Genomic DNA, 24,247 nt, shown 5'->3' on the forward strand with positions numbered 1-24,247 from the left:
TGTCATCTCCTTCTGAACCTTTCCCCCCTTCTTGTTGTCGCTTTAAACTGTAGCTTATTTATCCCACGCCTCCAGCTTTTACATAACACTCAAGTCCAACACAATGCTGTGTTGTCTATGTAAGCTGCCTGTCAGGGCTAGACCCTTTGAGCTCAGGAAGAGAGGCTAACGTCTCTCACCCACACACACACACACACACACACGCATGTACACACATGGGATGAGAACCTCTGGTGTGGCCTTTCCCACCGCTGCCCTCTCTGTATCAACATACTCACACAAACAGGCTCGTTCACGCTGCTGCACCATCAAACGGGCTTTTGTCTCTTGTACCACAACTCCAATCACACACACACACACACACACGCACTTATCTCCACACATGCATGTAAGCTCATTACCGCACTCAAAACAAACTATAAGAAAGTAAACCCCGATGGTTTTGGTCAAAAATCACTCAACTTTAAATAACTAACATCCTTTAGAAGTGAGTGAATCAACACTGACAGCCAGCTGTTAATTTGCATATGTCCTTATCTCATTTAATAATAGCAAGATAACCAGCCACCACACGATTAAACATCATTACATCCTGTTTTTTCATGTAATTTATATAATAGCTTATATAAGAATTTATAAAAAAATAGCATTGATAATATAAGTAAACATCATTTGGTCCTGGACATCAGCACAACATACACATCCTGTATCAAAAAGGCTCAGATACAAAGTATAAAAACATCTCTGAACAAATGTTACTGCCATTGATGTAATTCAACAATCTGTCTGCATGTTACACGGGGCTGTGGGTACAAATTCTACAGCGATGTGAAATCATAGTCAACTCAACAGGCTGTGCAAATAAAAAAAGAAAAAAAAATGAAACCCTTTGCGCTACAGGACCATATATGAGTACCAGGGAACTAGCAAACGTTACAATAGGGAATTAAAATAGCAGCCACAAAGTTATATGTCCACATAAGTTTTGGCTAGTAGGTCCAAGACACATCAGATGATTGTGTTTCCTGACATGTTAGCAGTAATGGCTAACATGATCAAGCAGAAGGCACTTAAGGACAAATGTTTAACAAACAGCTGCAGAAAAGTAGTAGTTGGACTGCATTTAAGACGTCATCCTTTTCCATTTAACCTGAAGAGTAAACACATTATGAGCACTTCGTACGAGGTGTCACTCAGTGACTTTGTTTCTTGAAATGTCACGACAGCTTTGCTGCCACGCCTTCCATTGAGTCAACAGATTTGTTTTTCCATTTTCACGACTGTCAACCTTGACTTCCTCATATCTGCATAGACTTATAGCCGGGCGAGCTCTGATTGCCGGACGCAAATTTCCAAAAAAGATAAAATCTGATGAGGCTGGTGAAGATTCCAGGTGTGTTCGGAACCTGGAATAGACACGCACAAGAACACGGAGAAGAAACCGACATACAAAACAGTCATTATCATGTTAGCCCTGGAACTATGTAGAAAGCTGTGCTAATATTAGCACGCGGAGTCAAGTGTGTCTTACCACAATATAGTAGTCATTAAGCTGGAGGCCGTACAGGACCCAGGAGGTTGAAGTGAAGAAGGTTGCTACAGTCAGAGGGAAGGACAAGCACTGCACATTACCACTACGCACTATGTTTACCTGAAAAACAGAAGAAAGGAAGAGAAGCAACAATTAGTAACTTTAAAGCCGCAACAATCAATGTCTATAATATACGATAAGATGTTTGCTTGAGCTGGTACTGATCTCAGAGAATTGCTTTGTGGTGCTCTCCTGGTCTAATAACAGGAGTGTAGAGTCTTTCAGTTTCTGTTTTTTGTACATTATAATTTTGGTTCATTGTTTGAAAATGCCAGTGTACTCCGTCAGATATGCTTGTTGGACGGATGAGGAAATCCTCTTTGCACCACAAACTTCAGAAGTCACAAGGAGGGAATGTGGACACTCATCCCCTCATATCCCCAACACTCTATAATAGCAGATGTTTCAAGTTGATGAAGAACTTTAAATGAAAGTGGTAAGATAGCACTTCTTTATCTAGAGGTAGAAACAATCACACCTAAAGGCTGGTATCAATATATTGAAGGAAAACCAGGAGTGTGCACCAAGAGGTCTGTAGCTGCTGTCTGTGTTAAACAGAGTTTGAGTGGTAATTTCAAGTTTTCTCTTAGAGTTTGCTTAAAACCTCTATGGCTGTCTGGCTAATTTTAACAAGTTTAATCCTACATCTAGGTTTCTTTTAGAAATGTGAGAATAGTTTTCTGGTCACTGAAAAGTAGGATGGCTACAGACACTTTATTAATCTGGAATACTAAATTAAATCAGTATCACCTCTGGAATCTGCTGCAGTGTAAAAGGAAGACGGTAAACTGTAAGGATAAAACAGAACGTAACCAAGGGGAAAAGGCACAAACAGACAGAGACCGAGAATAACAGGAAGACAGATGAGGGAAAGAAAGGCAGGAAACTGACTGGGGGTCATTCAGAGCAGCGAGACAGATGAAGGGAAGGAGACAAACAGGATTTAGAACCACAAGATGATATGCAGAGACAAATGGAAAGAAATGGAAAATAGAAAGGGCGACACGGGACTTATGAGCAGCTTACACATGCAGACTGAGCTGACGTGAGTTGCCGGAGATGAACTAAACAGAACAGCTGCTGCTTGCTGTCTGCAGAAGTTCGGCCATATGGTCGGATATAGAGACTCAAAATGTGCCGTTTCAGTGAATATTGAAGGATTTAAGAAAATACGGTGAAGTTCATATGAACAAGGGCTCATGGAGAAAATAGCTTAAACATGCACTTTGTCCAGTAAACACAACTCCATCCTGCTTCCTAAAAACTGGATTTCAGGGTGCATAGCATGAATTAATTTTTACTTACAGAGGGTAAACTTAAGGCTATATTTACAGATTCCCGAAAGTAATGAAGCCACGCCTTTTTTTTTTTTTAACTTGTGCTATAGAGCAGCATATTTCTGATATTTTGGGTTAAAGAACTGCACATTGTTAAAACTGTAACCAGCTGTCATTTCTTAATGAGCCAAAAAGCAGACAAAACTAGTTACAATCAGTCACTGCCATTCACTTACCTCAAAAAGACAATTACTGTGATACGGAAGCAATATATTAACTTAATCTCTTGGAAAACAATGAGATTAAATATCTTGGTTTTGCTAGCAACACCTATTTGTATCTTAGTGCTAATGTTTTTGTTTTTTTACTGGCAGCAGGTTAAATTGTTCTATGTAAAGACAAACCAAAAACATTCCAGAGCCGCAGGTGCAGTCTTACCAACTCTGACGTAAACAAAAAAAGAAATCTAAAACCTAATCCATACGATTTAAAGGCTGAGGTCAGTGAATGCTGGGCACTTTGGCTTCATCATCGATTTCAATGAACAAAATAGTTTCTTTCCACTGACTAACTGATGACTCGACTATGTGTCTCCTGAGTTATGAACCTCAATTTGATTATGTCCTTATTATTGGATACTTTTAGATGATAGAATTAACAAGTGTATTTTTAAGAATACTATGGATTGTTTGGTAAAATCGTCCAACTGATTATAGCGCATTATTTTTTTTAAATTTGACATCATCTAAGTGTCGAGTGACAGGATGTTATACAGGCTGCCTCTGTGTCGTGCTTGCCTCCTGTAATGCTTGTGAGCCTTACCAGGTCAGTCAACGGTGACAGGTACATGCTGACGGTGACGACGCTGCAGGTGAGGCCGAGCTGGTTCAGCCGAGACTCTCCTTCAGGGAGAAAGGTGGTGAAGTAGAGCCAACCGCAGGTCAGCACTGTCCCTGCTGCGAGCGTCTGGGACATCACCTGTCTCTAAAGCAAACACAAAAGGCGAGGTAAAGGAAACAAAGCTGTGTCCGGCTGCAGCGAGTGACTGTCTTCCGCAGGTCTGCACTTGAGGGTATGCCTACCTTCTGTTTTGTGTACAGGAAGTACATGATGATATAGAGGATCTGGAGAATAGCGCCGATAAAGTTGACCAGCATAATCGTGTGATCGCTCTTCAGGATCCCATAATACAACCAACCTAGGTTACTATGGAATAAAGAGGTGCAGTCGGTGAGCATTGAGTTTATCACCCTAAATGATGGAGAAGGATGCAAAAACACAAAACACACACTTGAGACACGTGGTGAGGAAAGGAAGGAACTGGATATTGTCTGTACTTTTGGATTCTCTCATCTTCTTCAGGTCGGTCCTGAAAACACACAAACAAACAGATAAGTAGACAAAAAGAGAAGAAGAGAGACCCATGGAGAGGGTCTGCACAAATACAGATATCAAAGTCAATCAAAAGTAAATAGTTTTAACTTAAATACATTTATCTGCATGTTTTACCGCATTCCTTCACGATAAAGTTAATATCACTATGGCTGACATGAATTCAGACTAATAACTGGAGCTACTTAAAAAAAAAAAATCTCCATCGTGACCAGGACAGATATTACTCCCCTCGTATTTTCTAACAGCTTAACAAAGTTACATTAGGAAATAAAATGAATAACCACCAGGAACCATGCATTAATGCATAACTCAACTTACAGTCCAGTCGAGAACATCCCGACTGTAAACACGATGCAGGCCCATGACAGAAGCTGCAAAAAATCCATGGACCGAGAAATAAAAAAATTAATCCGTCACACTTGTCGGTTCAATATTTTATGTGCAACGTCTGCTTTCAGTCACGGAATCGTGAAGTACATGAAAATAAATACAGAGTTTGACTACGCGGACGCTCTCATTCCATTTCCGTGTTTGCAATCAGTGGCTTCAGGGTTGCTGCTCTCTGATTGGCTACGGGGCTGAGCAGGTGGGTAAGATTGGTCCAATGGGGAGCTGAAACGATGGCTAACGTCAAACGTCACATCTTTGCGTGGCGGCAAGTTTGAGGTTTGACTTCAGTGAGTTGGATGGACGATTGTCAGTGGGAAAAGAGTGGGAGTTTAAATCTGTTTTTGTTTTTATACTCTATACGTCCCAAAATTCAACACACATTACACAAAACAGAAAATAAGAAGCAACCGATAAGCAATTGAATAATTTTGACTTCTCAAAGTCAGAAGTTATCAAATTAAACTTTAATACAATGCAATTTATTCTCATATATTCCAACACGAGTTGCCACTGATTTTAGAATATCACTTTCCTTTTCATTGTTATTACAAACCGAAAGTCAAAATGTCTGGTGGGTTTGACTCAAGTTTTAGATTTAATAATTAATTTGCGATACAGCAGACATTTAGTAGAAGGATGGGTCCTCAAATAAAACTATGCTACTGAACATTTGATTTTGAACATAGCTATTTTTATCAGTCTTTTGTGAGATCCTAAATCTTGTGGAACTAAAATACTAAAGTACTGAAGACCATTAAAAATAAATCTATCAATAATGTGGCAGCTCCAAAACTTTGGAACAATCTGCCTCAGCACATCAGACAGGCCTCCTCTCTGTCTGTTTTTAAATCCCACCTAAAGACCCACCTCTTCTCCTTGGCTTTTAACAACTAGTAGGAAGTTGACTTCATTTATTTTATTTTAAGGATTTTACTGTGTGTTATCTGTTATCTCTTTTATCTCATTTGTATTTTACTGTGAAGCACTTTGGAAACCTTGTGTTTGTTTAAATTGTGCTATATAAATAAAATTGGATTGGTTTGGATTGGAATAACAATGCTTTTTTTTTTCCCAAAGTCATTGTTAAACCCCATATTCCAGAGTCCAAGAAGAAAAATATTGCTCTAAAATCCAAAATGACAATTAAATGCCATGTTTGTTTGTTTATTTATTTTATTTTTTTTTATTAATCTAATGAAGGCATCAATTTAATTTTGTGGATATCACATTCAGGATGTAAGTTATATGTCATTTAAATTGCTAATTAAAACCATTGTATTCCCATTTAGCAACGTTAAGGGAAAAATTAAAGCTAATCACCTGACATGTGCTCATTAACTTTCTCTGGCCCCTCTCACCTCACGTACCTCCCCCGCCAGCACAGACCTTCAGATCACCCCTCCTGTGTCCGGCTGTCAGGCCGAGCTGCTTTTTCATTCTTCGCATTTCAAACCTCTTTCAAACTTGACCTTTAACAACAGCCTCAGATATATAATGTTATCCCGTCTTCTTCTTTATTTTTGAGGTGTTTAGTTCTAGATTTGCCTCTGTTTGACATTTAAAAAAAAAAAAAAAAATCGCTAGTTTAAGAAATTGTTTTTAAGGTCACTTCTATAAAGATACTGAAGAGTTTTTTCTCGGAGGTTTATATTTGATCTTTCTGTAATTAAATTGTCTTTTTGTAATAAGGCTTTTTATGTGAAGCTGCTCGCTTTTATGCAAACGAAATGTACATTTAGAATACAAGAGTTTATTCCGGCTCTCTTATTTTAATGCTATCAGTCACAGTAAAAAATTCAGTTATTGAGTGGAAATATTGTGTTTCTACTAAATCTGGCAAACGTCTACTTACAAGACACAGACTGAGAATTTTTGTATCAGTTGTGGGACAAATAAAGGTTTTCTTATTCTTATTCTTAATATATGGTGAATATCTCCAAGGCCTTTTCCGTGTATAGCAGCTAAAGGTCTACTCACCAGCAAACTGCTGATGTGCATCTCCTGTTATCGCAGGACGTTTGGTGAAGTTGTTAACTGACTGCTGTGGAGAGGATTTGGACCGTTCCTCAGCGTTAGCTGAAGCCTTTTCAGATGAGTTTGTATTTCAGCAGGACATTTGTTGTATGTCAGGACTGACTTACATATTCTGCATGTCACAGTAGTATGGGCTTCATCTTATGTGAAGTATTTCCACACACTTGATGAACCGCTGCTAGTTCGCTGCAAAGACTGACTGGGCTCCTCACCTGTCATCTCGTTGTTACTGTCACGTGATCAGCGACTAGTCGACTACCTGCTTAAGTCGTAGGGACTAGTCGACTAGCCAGTACAACCGATAGTATACACACTTACAAGAAATAAGTTCTCTGCATTTTGCCCAATTGTTCGTACACACAAAGAATAGTGAGCACACTTGGAGCAGTGAGTTTAGAGGTTAAATACTTTGCTCAGGGCTATAGATGTAGAGGGGATTCAAACACTACAGTACCAAGTCCACTTGTATCAACACATGTACATAATTCTGACATAAATCCATAAATGTATTGCTGAGTTTTTAGAGAATGTTTCTGTAACAGCATGACATCCTGAGACTGGTTTGACAGCAGGAAGGTTATCTGAAAATCGTAGCTAATGTTACAGTGAATTATTTCAGGCACTTTTATGGTTTTACCATATTTTCCACAACTATAGGGCTTGGATAGTGTTCCACTGCTGTCATAATTTATTTTTACACGTGAATGTTTTATTATATTATACCCCCACACAATTTTGAGCAAGATGCATGACGTAATGTTAAACTGGCCCTCAGTATTTCCATATTTGGTCCGTTCGTTTAAATCCTGTACTGTACTCATACATACATGGGTGCTACATTTACCAGCATTTTCAGAACGTGTGATCACCTGCAGTGAATTTAAGCAGTGACGTTATCACGGAAAAACAAACAGCTAGCTTTTATGTTCTGATTTTGAGTGTGTATGTTGCGTGGTTTTACACAGGCAGGCGAATTTTGACAGTTTTCAGTCAGCTCGGAGGTTTGCAGGCATGAAGGTTTGTGCACTCTGCTCCTCCTCATTCCAACATATGGCTGCGTAGATGTACTTACCTCAAAAGAGAATGTACAGAGAAGTAAAAGAAAAGGCAAAAAAGAGTGAAAGTGCGTGAGCAAGGAGGCGAGAGTGACACCTTCACACCCCGTTGTCAGTTTGCTTGTGGGCCTCTCTCCCCCCCGTCTCCCCCTTGGCCCTCTCACTCATTTTTCATCCCCCTCTCGGTTCTTATGTTTGGTTTTGAGACTGTGAAATGTAAGCCAGGGCATGCTGTATCACCAAGGATGAAAGGCAGAGGAGAGAGGAGAGGGGATGAGAAAACAGGGTCTGGGAAAAGCCCGGGGGTGGAAATGTGAAGGGCGCTGGGGAGATTTCATGGGGCGGTAAATGCATGTCTTTGCCAAAATATTGTGTCATCCATCAGAATCTCAATGATCTCACAAGACCCAAAGTTGCGAAAAGAAATTTCACCAAAACAAAACGATAAGAAACACAGGATTTTTTTTTAAGAGCACATTTTTTTTATTATGTCACCAAAGATTTTTCACATCTTAAAACAGTTTCTTATAGTTTTCTCTATGTACAAATTTACATATAAACATTTACAAAATGACAGGTTTAACAGGAAAACAGACAAATATGCTGTGGGAAGTCCCTTCAGTTTGAGGTTCGATGATGTACAAGTGGGATCACATCAGTCAGTGTACCATGATACCATCAAGACTGTGGAAATGAGTGAATATGGAGAGGTACTGAAAAAAAGCTCAGCTCCTAAATTCCTCTTAGTTTTGGATTTCATTAGTTTTGTTCTCCTGATCCAGGGTGCTCAATCTCAGGTCACAAGTAAGACCAGTGAGGATAAATATATACTTCAAGAATCTTAACATTTTCGATGTATTTCTTGAGTACTGTTCTCTTCTCGGTGGGAACATTACCACGTTAAACAGTGAATTTACTTGGGGAATTAATTTGATCTCTTCTGCAAAAGCACCAGAAGGCGTCACTAAGGTTTAATGAGCCAACAGAAAAAAGGCTGAGAACCACAGTTCTGGATGAGACAATGTGTTTCCATCAAACTGAAATCAGATAACTTGACAAACGCGTAGAGATACAATGAGGAGCTGAGTGCTACACAACATGACAAAAATCCTACATACCACTTTGGCATTTGCCGACAACAACACACACAATCAATAATTTCTCTACATGTAGAGGAAGAAAAATGTGTTTGAGTTTAATGATGCAATGCACGCTTGTACCAATCATATGGAAATATGAAAGCCCATGATAATCTTTGCTGCCATTTTCACTTTGATAGCTATTTTGATCATTTTGCTTGTAGCTTTGCTGAAAGAAGTATGCATCTTCCATGGTCAAAACTGAGAATATCCATCCTCACAATAAAAAAAAAACAACGTCTTTGAGGTCCTCTTTTTTTGGAGCGATCCACGTTCCACATTCAGACAAACAAACACATCAAACACACACTGACCAACACGCACTGTCCATGCTTGTATAAAAAAATCTTTATAAAAAAAAAGTCTTTGAGTGATCACGTCCCGATGACCAGCATCGGGTTGGCATTGTCTCTGTTCTGGTCAGCCTTAGTGCAGCATCAAAGCTAATAAGACTGGGATCATGGTAAATAGGACTGAGAAGGAGACCAGCTGCGCTCCGGAGTTGCCGATACTCCTCTGGACGTTTGGCTCCATCACAGCAGGATCATCTGGGAAAAGAGACGAGAGGGCCGGTTAGTACAGGATTTCATCATTCAGGAATGGTAAACACACCCAGCTGAGCCCGTCTTAGACACGGCACTGCTGGGGCTATTTTGTATGTGTCTGACATTTTGTAAAGAATCCTCACCTGCTGGGAGCCGGTTGGAGGGGTTGTGAACTCCTCCTGTAGCAAGATATTTCCCTTTTCCTCCATCTAAGGGTTTTCCTGTCTCTTCTGGCTTGGGTTTGTCGAGGTGAGCCTTTCCAGAGCCTTTATGCCCGACAACATCCACTCTCAGCCTCAGACAATCCTGTCCGTGGTGATGCATTGGTTTGGCTGGAAGAGTCACAAATAAGGGAAAGTTTAATAATTGTTCTTAGGATCAAATTATGCTGATAAAAAATTCCAGTTAGAGTGATACTTACAGATATAATAATAGCTCTCTCCCTGCCTGAACTCCTTGCCCAGGGTGAAGGGTGTGAAGCGCTGGAACTTCTCAGAGAATTTCTCCGGAGCGTGGGGAGCAAAAGGCCGGGAGCACTCCCAGCGGAGCTGATCAAAGGAGTGAGGTTTACACACGTCGTAGTCCTCCTTCTCCACCATGTACAGCACATAGCGCTCAGCGGCATGCGATGACACCTCACCGTGGGTGTAGTGAGGACAGATGATGTCCAGATAATCATTGATACGCACTTCCACCGTATACTCATCCCACAGGAAGCTGAAGGGAGACAGGAAGAGAGAGGAGGTTACTGACAAACGTCTTCACTCGGCAAAAAGCATTTTTGTATTTTCAACAACGACAACAGAGGCAGATTTGGTGTTCAACACACGCCCTTCATTAACAATAATGATAATGGGTGCTAATCACATGCAGACATGTGCAGCAACAGACAGCAGTCTTACTCATATGAATAACACACGCGTAAGGCTCAAAGGGCGGCAGCCAGAAAACATGTGAGGACGTTGGTGTCAAAGCGTTTCAGTGTGCTTGTGTAAACCCGCCTGTGTAGCGGAATTAGAAAGAGCCTGATCAGGCTGGACTTGTTCACTTTGTTTTTGGATGAGAAAGCACACCTAGAATCTCGTAGAGCCCAACCACCACTCCACTTCCACACAAGCAAACACACCTTTCTTTCCCCAATTTTCCCCCTTCAGCCGAGCTCCAACTCTCACCTGCTAACAATTAGATGAGATTGCAAATGACAGCTCACCCCCCCTTCAATCTGCCTTTTCAACCTCTCTGCCAGTCCACCGTTCTATCTGTACAACTCAGTGACTCTTTGTGTCAGGTCTGTTTTCCAGTTTCTGTCTCATTAATTTATTCACCTGGATGTTTGTCCATCTGCGCCGTGGTCCTATTGTGACTTCTCAGACTAATTTGCTGTCTCTAGCCGTATCTCTTTCTGCCACTTTCTCTTGGATTTCATCAAAGACCGAGTGGGCGGAGACAGGCCATTGCTCCCTTTTTCTCTTTTCATCTTTACCCTTCATTTAGTTTTATGGCCCTTTTTAAGCCTACTCGTCTCCTCTTTGCTCACTTCCTATGTTAGTTTCGCCCCCGGTATCCTAATGAAGTATAAGGCGATGATGAAAAACAAGAAAAAAATCTTTACAGCCCTACTGTGGATTTTTGGGGATCATTTAGGATGCAATTAAACCATAGTACAGAATGTACACATTGCAATGAGTACTACTCAGTTTGGGACTGGTTTATGAGGACAAAGGGAAAAATCTTTTTATAGTACTATATATACAGTTTTTATAAACTTTAACCTGGTATTTTAACCTTCAGATTCACACAACTAATATTTGTCCTTTGTACTAAACATGATGCAGGTGAGGCCACGTAGTGAGTGTGAGTGTCTTGCTGTGCAATCAGCCAAAAGCCATGAAGTGAAGAAAGGCTGATATTTGCTTATAACTCCCATTACATCCTCAGGGGTAACAGGCTCTAATCTGCAAAGTCAATGCAGGATTGATCTGAGTGACTGCTTGTGTGTGCTTGTGTTTTGCATGTAGCCGGGTGAAAGTGACAAGAAAACAGGCCCTGTGTGTCTGCCACCGTTTATGTGAGCTGTAATGTCTGTGTGCCCGGCCATCAGAGGCTGGGACGTGGTGGCTCTGAGCCCCCCTTCCTTTCCCTCCTGTTGTTGTGGCTCCTGTTCGGACCCCCTAGCCAAGTCACAGACACGCTGGCTCCAAATGAGGGCCTCTAACCCCACCTTCCTGCCTCCACATGTGTGTATGTGTGTGTCGTATAGAGCTGGCCTACCTGTCAAAACATGCTTTGTTGGTGGAGCACAGTTTAACCAGAGCTAATACGCTGATCACCACCCACTTACTTGTAACCACTGCTTTCTCTTAGAAAAGGTTCTTTGTAAGGTTGTACACTTCCGTGCAAGTGTGTATACCTTTGTTTGCCCGCCTGATCTGCCGGGGCAAGCATTTCATTGAAAGGTAAAGAGACACATCTGTTGCAGCCTAATTGGCCAAATAATCTCTGATCTCCTCTTGTCTTTCTCTATTGTTTTCTCCAGTCAAAGCCGTAATAACAGGTCTACAGAAAACAAGACATTCAGAGGTCTCAAGTGGTTCTCTCTGAAGTAAAGAATAGTTCAAATTGTATGGGATACACCTTTTCCCCACACGTGTCCTTGTTAGCGGTCTGGCCGTCCTCTGCATGAAAACATGGGCTTGTCAAAAGCCAACAAAACAGATAAGGTTCTGTTGCTAATTTCATTCACGGCTCATGCTTTTAAGAAAACTCTCCTTTTATCCTTCTCTTCACCTCCCCATTCCCCCTCCTCCGCCTCTCCTTCATTGGTCTGGCTAATTAAAAGCTGTTAGGGGTCTGGGGCCAATGTGTTCGCTAAAAAAGGAGGGGAGGAGGAATGAATGGAGTGTAATTATACCCTTTCCCTCCCCAAAGACAGAATGCCTGAAGGCTACAGGGCCCCTTCAGCCCCTGTACCCTGTGGAGCTTTCACTACCCTGACTGCTCTGTATATATGTGTCTAAGATATGTGCCTGTGTAGGTTTTAGTGTTTTGGATGCCTCTTCCTCCATCCTCCTCATTCTCTCTCACTCTAACAGCTTCCCTCATCAAAGCTCTCCACGTTTGTATCGCACTGCGCTCTCCTCTGACTGACACTTCTCAGGAGAGTGAGAGTCGCATTAACGTGATAGCCATGTCCTTCGCGAGACTGAGAGCCAGGTGTGTGAGCTGATGCAAACCTAGTTTCCGCGCAGCTCCTTCTTGCCATGTGTTTGGCTGGTGCGTTTTCGTCAGCGAGAGAGAGAGAGAGAGAGAGAGATTCTCTGTAGACCCTTATTCAGGACGTCTCATGCCCCAGGCTCATGAGCACATCTGTTTATCAAGGCCCGCTGGAGCCTCTTGTGTGTTGGAGTGTGTACATGAGAGTGTGTTTTCTTACATGTGACGGAGGTGTGGGTAAACAGCGAAGGTTGAAGGTGGATGTAGTCTTTCTTCCTCTCTACAGGTCATTTCTCACTACGGGGCTACTCTAGTTTTTGCGTCAGTGGGCAAGTTGTGCGTTTGCGGCGAGGGGATAAAATAGTTGCGTTGGCTGTTACAGTAGGTGACTTGTTCAACACTTCTCATCACTAAAGCTTTGAAGTTTTGTCATTGTCCTTCCACTGCTCTTGTTCTTTTCTTTTTTTCCTGCCATTCCTGCCCCCCCCTTCTCCATCACAACCTTGCTACCCCTCCCTCCCTTCCTCCCTCCCTCCATTTGCCCCCTGAGCTTACACTGGTTTCGGTCAAACAACTGACACAGGAACTCTGTCTTTCACTGACTCTCTGGGGATGGTTTCAAACTGGCGGCCAGGTCGCGGGGTTAGAGTTCAGGGTCGCAACTTCTCACACTACCCTCCGAGTCAGCGCTGAAGATATATGATTCACACACTCGACTTAGTCACAGAGCCAGTCAGCACCAGTGAAACACCAAACAGATGCGCCCCCCTCCCCACTTCGCTCCATTTGCTCTGCAGGTAATCAGTAGTAAGTGTGCACACGCAGGAATGTCACGACGGGGGGGTGCTGCGGCTCGAATGGTTTACTGCGTTCTCACAAGGCGCACTCATCAGATTTCCAGTCCCACTCTCACACACTTTTACTTTGAGGTGTACACTTAATACCCGATTAATTTGCTGTGGTATGACAGATTCACACCTCCTTTCACACAGGCTGAGGAGCTGTCAGTGGTCCTAATGGGTTTAGCTGCTCACCAATGGGCTTCTCTATTAGAGCCAACCTAATATGCAATGAAATGTCTTTCTATATTAGCTTCCAGTGTAATCTACTCTCATCCTTCCATTATCTCATTGTCTTGCAATAAGAAACCAAGTGGGAATTCTTCCTCCACTACGAAGCAATACAACCTGCTGTCCATAACATTATTATAATGCCAGCACAGGGCTCAGTTTAAACTATCTGGAATGAGTGTGATTTATTTGCATGCATGATATAGTTTAACTCTGAGAGCCTTTAAAATTGTCAACAATGCCGCTTCTCACTTACTCAATTCAAACTTCTTCCCTCCCTTCATCCATCAGTGTCCACTCTCTCCTCCCTCCGTCTGCCTTTCTTTTATTCTTCCAAAACCCAGCCTCCCTCCCCCTCCCTATTTTCTATTTTGTCCTGTCTCTTAACGCTGACATAATATACCAGAGCTCTTCATCCAGGCTAATTTCTCAACACAAATCCCTTTCTCCAGCTCACCCCTTCTCTCGCCCTGCACCCAGACCTCTACTCCCCCCTCCTCCTCCCCCAGATCTTTTCACCCGTGCCCCCTTTTCTAGCCTCCCATTCTGTCAGCGATGAATAGGAAAAGGCCAAACGGTATCATGCTTGGTTTAATATGCTGGAGGTCATAGAGAGTTAATCTGTTTCCTTGTCCAGCTGAGAGACAGAGAGAGGGAACAAGTTCAGTAACTTCTAACAATTTACATAAAATATTCTGAGATTTTTTTTTTAATTTGATTAACTGATGCAAAACAAAACGTATTCAAAATCAAGAGCAGGGGTCGATGTACGCCTAATTCTACCTTTAGGGGGCGACAGTGAGCTTCAAGTGGACTGAAACGCTAAGGTATGCCTGAAATGCTATGAATGAGCAGTGTACACATACACACACACACATATGCATGCTTGCCCACACTAAGTGTGATAATATTGGGTGAAAGCAGGCCTCTCTAATGTTAGTAGAACCAGGGTTGAGAGGTGCTCTGTCCTCTACTGGTGGAAAACTACTGGGGCAAAAACAGAGGAAGGTCTGTGAGAAAGAGGGGGGCTCGTGGAGAGAGGGGAGGGGTAGGAAGTCTGGACCACAGATAAGGAAGCGAGAGGAAGAGCAGAGAGAAAACAGAGCTCCGTGGACACCAAGATGGGGGAGGATGATGTCTACAGAGAAGAAACACAAATACACATTACACTTTCGTTCCTAAACTCTTTGTACTCCCAGGTCCTTGTGGGCACTATCATGAGTGAAATTATGAGAGTACATTTTAAGCGTGTTAGGTAAGAGGACAGTTATATCAGCGGGGAGTGCGCACACAAAGCCCTCTGATTACGAATAGGTCGAAATCACTGGAAGCTAAATGGAGACAGTGAAAGTAATGGATTATTCTGATGTAGGAATAATGTTAAGTAACTTTTGTAGCAATTACTAAATAACCCATCTGCCCAGATACAAACACAGACAAAATAACACAACAGACAGAAGTTACATCATAGGATTTAGGAAGCGTATATAAATGTATATGTAGAACAAAACCAGCTGGATGAGGGTTTTGTGTCTGTGGGTCAGATGGTCAGATGGTCAGATTACGCGCCATCCATAATCTATGTTAGCGTGCGTGTTTGTGCGTGTATTCTCGTTCTGTTCCGATAAGAGGCCAACAACCAGACGGGACAAGAGCTGCAGAGATATAAATAATGAATAATAAAAAAAATAAATAAAATGAGAGACAGAAAGAACAACCAAATGTATAAAACGTAGGCGCTAAAGGGCAGATGGGAGTGACATCGACCGCTTTCACGTCAAACTCATCCTCGGGGCATTTCGTACTATACGTGTGGAGACAAGCCCGGCTGCTTTAATAAGAGCAACAGCAGGCCGATCCAGACGCTGGCTGAGATAAACAGAATATTACATTACACCAAACTCCTGATAAAGATGTTTGTGCAGATACTGGAGGTAGACGGGGCAAAAACACAGGAGTTGGATGAAGGCCGAGAAAGATAAAGGATTTAAATGGCATCCATGTCTGGTTGAAAAAGATGAGATCTCGACTGTACTTGAATTGGTAAGTAGAGAGCAAATGAGATGGATGGCTTGGGGCCAGTGGCCAGTCTGGGAGGAGACCCAGCTGTTAAAAGAGAGGAGTAGGAGTGAAGAAGAGATGGGGAGAGGAACAGACAGGTACAGAGGGAGAAACACACACACGCACGCACGCACGCACACACAGCTGACAGAGTTGAGTATAGTAACAGCGTGGTGGAATGCTGGCTGTGGCTAATATTAACATCCAAGTCCTCCCTGTTGCCCCCCAGTGTGTGTAAGTGTGAGTCACACATTTATCGCGTCTCGGAAAGGCTGCCTACGGTAACGGCCACTCCCTATTTTACCCTGAAGTTGACACACACACAATCACGTACTGTCAGTCGTCAACAAAAATATAATCTCTTGTTGTTAAACGCCCGTTAAGGGCAGCACAAGTTCAAGCTCTCCTTTACACTCGCACACTAATAAAGTTGACACAGGCACGGACACGCAGAGTAAAAACAAGACCAGGCCGAGAACATGTCTCGCTTTCCACCTGTCATCTGAGAAAATGGTACACAAACACAATCAGTGTATCAAATCTCTACAGGACCTGCAGTGCAAGTTTAAGCCTAATCATTAAGTCACACTGACAAGCTGGAGAAAAACACACATATACGCCCAAGCCGCTGTCAGAGCCTCACATCTCTATACTCCCAAACATGAATGACGAGACTGCTGCCATCTGGTCACTGTCCTCCACCTAAGACAAATCACTGCTGCCCACAATCAGACCAAGAATCAATTAGCATCAATTATCCATGGCCCGCTGCCATCAAAGGTCACTGATGGATCTATGTAATCCTCTGAACAGGTGACTGATTGATCACTGGGGATGGTTCTGGGCAGGTGGGCTTTTAATCAAGCTGGGAAGGAGGACACCAGGAGACAAGGAAGAAGATGAAAAAGGAGAGGACTGAGTTAGTGAAGAAATGTGGCACGGGCGGGGTGATAGCAGCGCAATAGAGATTAGGCCGTGAAAATGTGGAAAAATATAATCGAGTGCCAAGTGAAGGTCAGCCAAATGTGCTTTCACTTTGGGTTCCCGTCGTGATTTTGTTAAGAACGTTTTCCTTCTCGAAGCGTGGCTGTTTTTGCGTGACAGTATAGGAGAAAGTGAAATGCCTTGGTTCAACAGAGGCAGGGCAAAGAACAGAAGTACAATAGTTTGTGGTGCATTCATTGTTGTTCATGTGTGAAGTCTGTCTGCGCCTATCTATAGCCATGAAGCGAAAGGGATTAGCGTTATGATTTTTCTTCTGGTTATGCAACTCCCATTTGACAACAGAAATAGTCTAAGGTCAGATAAGAGACAGTAAAGGTCTGACTTGGTGCACTCGAACACGCCATTCTCTTACTCCCTGTGCCTTTTCTTATTTGAACTAAATCTTAGAGCTCCAGTTTCCGTCCTTTATGCAGAACTGGCCAAAAAGACTCTGGTTACACATGTCCCTCTGTGAAGGTACCTTCCCCTCCTGATTTCCTTCCCTCTCTCTGTCTGTGGTGACTCAGGTGTTAAACTCAGGTGGGTCAAACCGAGGCCACTGAGTCACTCATGACACAAGCAGGGCTCATGACAACAGAAATTTCCACTAGACTTCTTATCCAATTATCAGGACAATTGTTTTCCTTGTTGCGGGGCTCTTTTTTAGCCCCGTGTCTATTGTCATTAGAGGACAATTAGAGAGCCAGTACTAATGTAATCAAGACTAGACTAAAAGGCCATAATGGCTTCTGCCCTTGTTTCCTCTCGGTGGCGGGTTTTAATCGACCTATCTCGGCAGCAGAGAAGCGGGGACCGTCCTTCTGTTTCAGCTCGGTTTTAAAATAATACCGCCTCTCAAGCGTCGGGATCGCTCGCCCCACGCTAAAAGCTCAATAAATCGCGCTGTGATATGTCAAGCTCCATCGATCCCACTGAGTGGTCGGATTACATTTCTGACCTCAAAACAAAATAATCAGCAATATGCGCCCCTCTCACTGTGACTCACACACTCGCCATCCCTCTTCCCTACAGAGTCTGTGATGTGATAATCGCTATAAAATATTAGACGAAATTAACTCCCGTGATTCGCTTTGCATTTCGGTTGACAGAGTCGTCCGTCCATGGCACACGCGCGCACGCACGCACGCACGCACAAGTGCAGACTCTACAAACAGCTCTGGCCAAGTTCATACTCGTCGGTCTATTTTTTACTATCACAGTATGTGTGTGTATGCCTTACGGTTAAATATAGTGATGAATCTATGTCCATCTGTCTGGGCATCCTCTCACATTATTCTACTTTTATGTCCGGCTGCTGCCGTATGGTTGACCACACTCGTGATTATTCTGTTAAGGGAATTTAAAGCGACACTTCAAGCCTGACCTAAAGTCACATGAGCCTTTAATTGTCATATGAATGCATAGAAAACGCGTGATCAGTGCCCGTAAGCAGAAAACATTGCAGACCACAGGGTGACACATATGTGTGAAAATAAGAAAGTAGAAAAGTTAACATGTGATCGCCTGAGGAGACACCGGGACACACACAGACACAGGCAGGGTAGTGCATCATTAACTCTACAGGCTAAACACTCACAAACAAGTCCACATGCTACACGCACACACGCAAAACAACACTTACTTTGGGTTAGAGCTGTTCCAGTAGACGCTGTGTCTCTCCGCGGAGGCAAACCAAACACCGATGGTCAGCGACAAACACACCAGACACACCAAATCCATAGTCGCTCTTCTCCACTGGAGGCTTGACAAGTTAAAGATCTTAAAAACAAACTTCACTTGTTGATGATCCACTCGTGGATTTGACGCTCCTGTATTTATCTCTCTAAGCAGTACGAGGTGAAGCTGCTCACCAAACACTGTTGCGGTTCTTGTCTGATTCTCAGGAGCGCAACTTGTCTGTTTTGTCTGCCAGTGGCTCCGCCCGCGGACCTGCTGCCAACCAATAGGAACGCGCCGAATCTGAATGCCCCGCCCACCGCCGCCACTGGAGACGCTTCTACCTCCAGCTGCTCGCTCTTCAGACCAACAACACTACCACAGACTACACAAAAACAACACTTTTGGAACGGACAAGAGAACCTGTATAATAATTAAACAAGGGAAAACAGGTCAAGTGATTTAGAGAATGGGTAAACATTATGTTCTATTTGTGTAGAAGACGAAGATCTTTTTAAACGACACAATATGTGGTGATATTCAGATGAAATAAGAAGAAGCCTTCCACAGTATGAAATATTATGTTTTATATACATACAGAAGTACTTCACTGTGTAGAATGTGGATCATAGTTATGCATATCTGAATTTGCAAGCAGTACTTTAATGTTTTAGTTTGAATGTTGTTATTTAAAATACATATATACATTTGGCTATAATGTATTATAATGCATAAAAACAACTGTCAGTTTTGCATATAAGTAATATTGTATGAAAAATAACTAGCAACCTTAGCTTTAAAATGATTTCAATTAATATATCCTTCCATGATGTTGCTTGGCCGTATAGAAGTAAATGGAAATACTCAACTACAATTACCTTAAAACTCTAGCAGCACTGTACTTGACTAAATTCAACTAAATTCCTGCGGGGATTAAGTTTGCTTCTGTTCGTATTGTTTTATTCCATTACGTGTCATGTTGTAATCGCTACGTGTAGATGTTGGACTGTGACATAGTATGTGTTGAAATTCACTGTACTATATTTAGTTGTTGGGTTGTTCTTATGCATTGTAATCTGTTTGTATTGTGCGTTGTTTTGCACTGGTCCTTGAAACTGAGCTGTACATACAGTATGTCACTGCACTATTGTCGCCCAGATTTTACTTTAATGAATAAGCATGGCACATCAAGGAGTGTTTGTCCATGGTTGTTCCACCGGTTCTGCTTCAGACATTTAAGAACCCTCTGCAAAGAGTTGTCTATGCTCCTGCAGGTTGTTGTTGTCTGGGCACGCTGGTGTACTGATTACATTTTGTCAGATAGTAAAGAATTATTACCGTCTTATCAGTCAGTCTAATCTTGTGGTCTCCGCTTAGCCGTGTCCCCAGACAGGTAACTTTAGAAAACAACCTCGCAGATGGAGTGGATAAAGTCCAGACCATGGAGTGTCTGCAGGATTGTGGCCTCAGCAGGAGAGGACTTCCCTCGGGCAGTAGATGGAGACCAGCCTGGGTTAGCAGGTTCACTGCCCCGGAGCTTCAGGGAGAAGGGAGGGAGCATTGTGCATGTGTGTGTGTTTTTTTGTGTAGACGTACTGAGTGTCTAACTGTCCCTAGGCTTGGCTGGGCAAGCACACACACGTCTTGGCACTGTGAGACGATCACATATACAGACACACACACCAACTGTAGATCCTGTAGGCAGTAGGGGGTTAATCTCAGCTCAGGGTGCTTTTCTATTCTTTAGCGTCTCCAGAAAAATGAGGGAAAGCAGAGGTGGGAAGAAGTGAAATAATACTTGGTAGAAATGGTAGAAACGGGCCAAAAGGGTCAAGTGAGCAATTTCCAACAATGCTGTGATGTTCCTGCAGTCACCCACCTGATCCACTGAGCTCTACTGACATTAAACTCATGTATTGATTTCCTCCATGGAATGGCGGAAATGCAAATACTGTCTGAGCAGCTCCAAAACAAGCCAGTGATTCACTGAGCTCAGACTACAAGCAACAGGATCCATTGGTTCTCACTCATATACACCACGAGGAGTGACTGTCAGAGTGCTCCTCGTTGCCAGCAGACTTCCGCTGCTCGCACTTGACCTCCTCGTGATGCATTCAAGTAACACATAACCACCAAGAAATGCAAATTTAGACTTTCACAACAGACAAATACACCTCCACTTTGCTGCCGCAGCCGAGAGTCAGATGGCTGGGATACCCCCGTGCACATACAATGTGATGCATGCTATACATGGACACAAACATGTAGGTCTTCTCTGCAGGCTCTCGTGACAGCGTTGTTGCCAGTAGAAATCACGGATGCTTCTCAGAGTGAGTCTTAATCCTCCCACAGACCATACAGGCACACACGGCCAGGGTTTCCGTCAGTGACACAACAGCTAAAGAAAGCAATTCACAGAAAACCTGTTTGAGAAGACAGAAAACTCCACAGTTCTAAAAGTGGATTAAAGGAAGTCGGAGGAAGACCTGACAGCCGTACAAACCTTTTAGCAAGTGGAAACCATCTTGTTTACTTTGTCTCCAGGCATCGCAGTATCTGCCACAAGTTGTTAAGCGTGGTGTGGAAATCCCACAATTGCATAATGTTCTCAATTAAAACGCTTGGGGTGCTACCTGTATGCCTGTTTTTTTGTTTTGTTTTTTTCATATTCTTTCTGCCATCGGAAATGATAATAACCTTTACGGGAAACGAAACGAAGCAGAGTTTTGGGAGCGAAAAGAGCAGTAAAATAAAAACATATGGTATGTTAGGAAGAAGAAAATGATCAGTCTGTGTAGAATAAATGTTTTCATAAGGGGTTTAGGATATGTGGGATACGGCGAATTAAAAAAAAAAGAAGAAAAAACTCGATTCCCCCCAGTCTATTAAATTCTTGTCTTGCTTTTTTCTTCCACTACTTCCTCCCCGCTCTCATCCTGCTGGCCCCAGGCAGGGATCAGAGCTGGCCAGGGATCTCTGTCTTAGATTTGGAGAGATTTCTTCAGACACACTCTTCTTGAAATATCAAGAAGGAATGTTTAATAGAGAGGAGAGAATAAGCCCAAATGAGGTGGAGTGAAACTCTGAAGAAAAAAAACCCGCAAAGGGGTGTTGTACATAAAAAGAAACATGGAAACACGAGGCGTCAACGAGACTGGAACATAACAAAAACCAAACAGATAGGACAGAGAAACTGAGTCTATGAACGCATCTGTCCAAACAAAGCCGCACAGGTTTTATTGGAGTTTAAAGATGTGTGGGAGTTCTAGGATCTCTGGTGCTGTCTTTTTTTGTTGTTGCCACATTAGGAGATATTATTGTGTTGCTCATGTTTCTGCCTTCTTCTTTGTCCTGATTTTATCGCACTGTCTCTCGTCGTGCCCTCGAGCCACCTCAACTAACGTACCATTTGTGCTTCACCTCCCTAACCTCTCCCACAGAGAAGAGCCAGAGCAGCTATTGGAAAAGAAGGTCATATGGAAGATCAACATTGTGATACAATGAATTGGACATAAAGGGGCTTAAAGGGGCCAAATCACTGTAATATGCCCCTTATTGACTCTAGTTGATCACAGATTGAATTTCAAATAGCTGCCTTTTGTTCACCCAACCTCTGTCATTACTGCTAGCTTAGGCTTGTTAACACTTGGCATTGTTTCATCTACACATGGACAGCTTGTCACCCTGCTGCCCTCTGTCCCTTTATCCCCGGCCTCCTGTGGGCCCTTGGCCCTCTGGCTCATAGCGGCACACTTCGACAAGCTGCTCCTTCCTTGGCACCACAAAGGCATGTCTCCCGGCTGCTATTCACACCCATTCATCTGCATACAGGTGGTCCTCCATTCAAACACGGGGGAGGCACACTTTTGCTCCGTAGTGTTCCACGTGTCTAGATTTAGCCCGGCAGGGGAGGGAAATACTCATTCTTTCAGAGACAAACTTGTAATAGGGCAGCGTTTCTGCACTAAGCATCCCCTGGAAAGTTGCCACAGGGGCTAAGAGTACGACACATAATCTAGCAAGGTACCAAAACCACAGACACATACACAAACAAACTGAACCACTGTTGCATGTGTGTGTCAGTAGGGGGTAAATGAACCTCCTCCCTCCCTCCTGGACTAACACCGTCTCACTATTCAGACCACAGGAATCATTAACTCGCCCAGTCAACAGGCACACTTCCCTCGTCGGCTCTCTCACTGCCTCTCTGTCCTCCTTTCTGTCTCCCAGGGACTCTCACACACAAGCCCACGCACATGCACAGCAGCAGCACACAAAAGCACAAACAAGCCCCAGTGAAATATTTAACCGCGCCACACAGCTCGCATCGCCCCTGCCATCATTTGTTATACTGTATCTCTTGTCTGCCCGTTCTCTCGGCTCATCTGTTGTCTCTGCTGTCTTTCCTTCCTTCCTTTTCTTCTGTTCATCTGTTCAGTTATTTCCATGGAGCTCTGATTAGCCCGTGGCCAGAACATGCCAAGTACATCTCTCCCTGATTACTTTCACTTGTTTTATTTTCCCATTTCATAGCTCTTCTCCCCTTTCCTCCCTCTGTTTTATCCTCTATTGCTCCCTTTTAATCCCCGCTTGCCGTCGTCTTGGTGTAGTCCAGTTTTTTTTTCTTGCTGCTCACTCCCTTCCACTTATTTCAAATATTTTCATATGCCTGCTTCCCCCCACAAGTACCTCAAGCAGTACATTTGTTAGGAGAGAATCCATAATCATCCTCCATCTTCCCACCCTCTGTCCTCTTTTTCCCTCTCGCTCTCTCGCTGTTTCTTTCCATGTGCGTCTCTCTCCCTCTCTCTCTTTCCTCTCCTCACATGCTCCTGGCCTCGGCCTTATATTCATTAACATAGTGTTAATGATCCCAGATGGACTGACATGTACTCTATGGGGGCGAAGTGTGAGTGGCTTCTTCGAAGGGTGTGTGTGGGCGGTCGTGCGTGTGCGGTCGTGTGTGTGTAGGCATGCACTGCTGTTGGCTACATGTGTGCATGATCGTGTGTACATATGTGCATGACTGTGTCTTCATGTGTGCATGTGTGTGAGGACATGTGTTCATATCAGGATTTGAGCAAGAAAGGGATATTGCTTGTTATTCTCCTGGTAAGAGATTGCTCTGTTATGATGATATGCATCTCGCTTTTTTAGAGAGACATCAGTTGATCAGACTGCAGCCAGGAAAGCGTGTAGGTTTATCAGTTAATTTATTGCGTTTCAATAGTAATTGGGTGAAAATATCTAGAGATAGTGATACTCCTGTGCTTTATCAAGAAAACTGCTTAAAGTACATTTAAAAACTCAAGAATAAGTGGTGCTGAAATCAAGTTTCATTGCTAACATAACCAAGAGTAATGGAGTGAAAAATTCCCACTTGTAGGACCAAAATGAATGAAACTGGGCAGTGTTTTACCCCTGCTTTACTGCTTTACACATACTGTGTTTTTGCTGTCTCTTTAAAATTTCAGATCATCTACATGTACATTTTAAATGTCAATCAATTATGTTACCCTATGTCGCCCACTGTATGTATATTTAATCTTTATGCACTTCTGGCTGAATTCTGTGAACTCTCTTAGAGTAACTATCCAATGAGCTGCCCCAAGAGCAACATACCTTAAGGGGCAAGCAATAGGATGTAAAAGCAGACAATTGGAATAGCAATGCCAAACTAAAACACTAAAGTACACGTCAAATACATTTTTCAGGTAGTTAATATAAGGCTGATGCGTGTTTGAGTGTCTATTTTTGTGAGAGATTTGATTTTAGTATTTACCGCTATAAACAGTTGCCACGGACAACCGCTCCAC

The 24,247-nt window shown here is 42.9% G+C and overlaps 2 protein-coding genes across 2 annotated transcripts; both read right to left on the minus strand.

Moving 5' to 3' along the window:
* Positions 1-516: 516 nt before the first annotated feature.
* slc50a1 (solute carrier family 50 member 1) lies at positions 517-4,802 on the minus strand. The gene is made up of 6 exons (XM_084557031.1): positions 4,582-4,802; positions 4,160-4,237; positions 3,951-4,074; positions 3,691-3,852; positions 1,532-1,651; positions 517-1,406 (listed from the first exon to the last, which is right to left on the minus strand). The coding sequence occupies exons 1-6, from the start codon at positions 4,647-4,649 to the stop codon at positions 1,299-1,301; spliced, it is 660 nt and encodes a 219-aa protein (XP_084413157.1). The 5' UTR covers positions 4,650-4,802; the 3' UTR covers positions 517-1,298.
* Positions 4,803-8,217: 3,415 nt separating this feature from the next.
* On the minus strand, positions 8,218-18,635 carry efna1b (ephrin-A1b). The gene is made up of 4 exons (XM_084556585.1): positions 18,397-18,635; positions 9,848-10,143; positions 9,570-9,758; positions 8,218-9,429 (listed from the first exon to the last, which is right to left on the minus strand). Exons 1-4 carry the CDS (start codon positions 18,492-18,494, stop codon positions 9,308-9,310), a joined length of 705 nt encoding a protein of 234 aa, XP_084412711.1. The 5' UTR covers positions 18,495-18,635; the 3' UTR covers positions 8,218-9,307.
* Positions 18,636-24,247: the final 5,612 nt, after the last annotated feature.

The sequence above is a fragment of the Chelon labrosus genome (genome assembly GCF_963514085.1).
Source record: "Chelon labrosus genome assembly, chromosome: 12".
Lineage (NCBI taxonomy): Eukaryota > Metazoa > Chordata > Actinopteri > Mugiliformes > Mugilidae > Chelon > Chelon labrosus.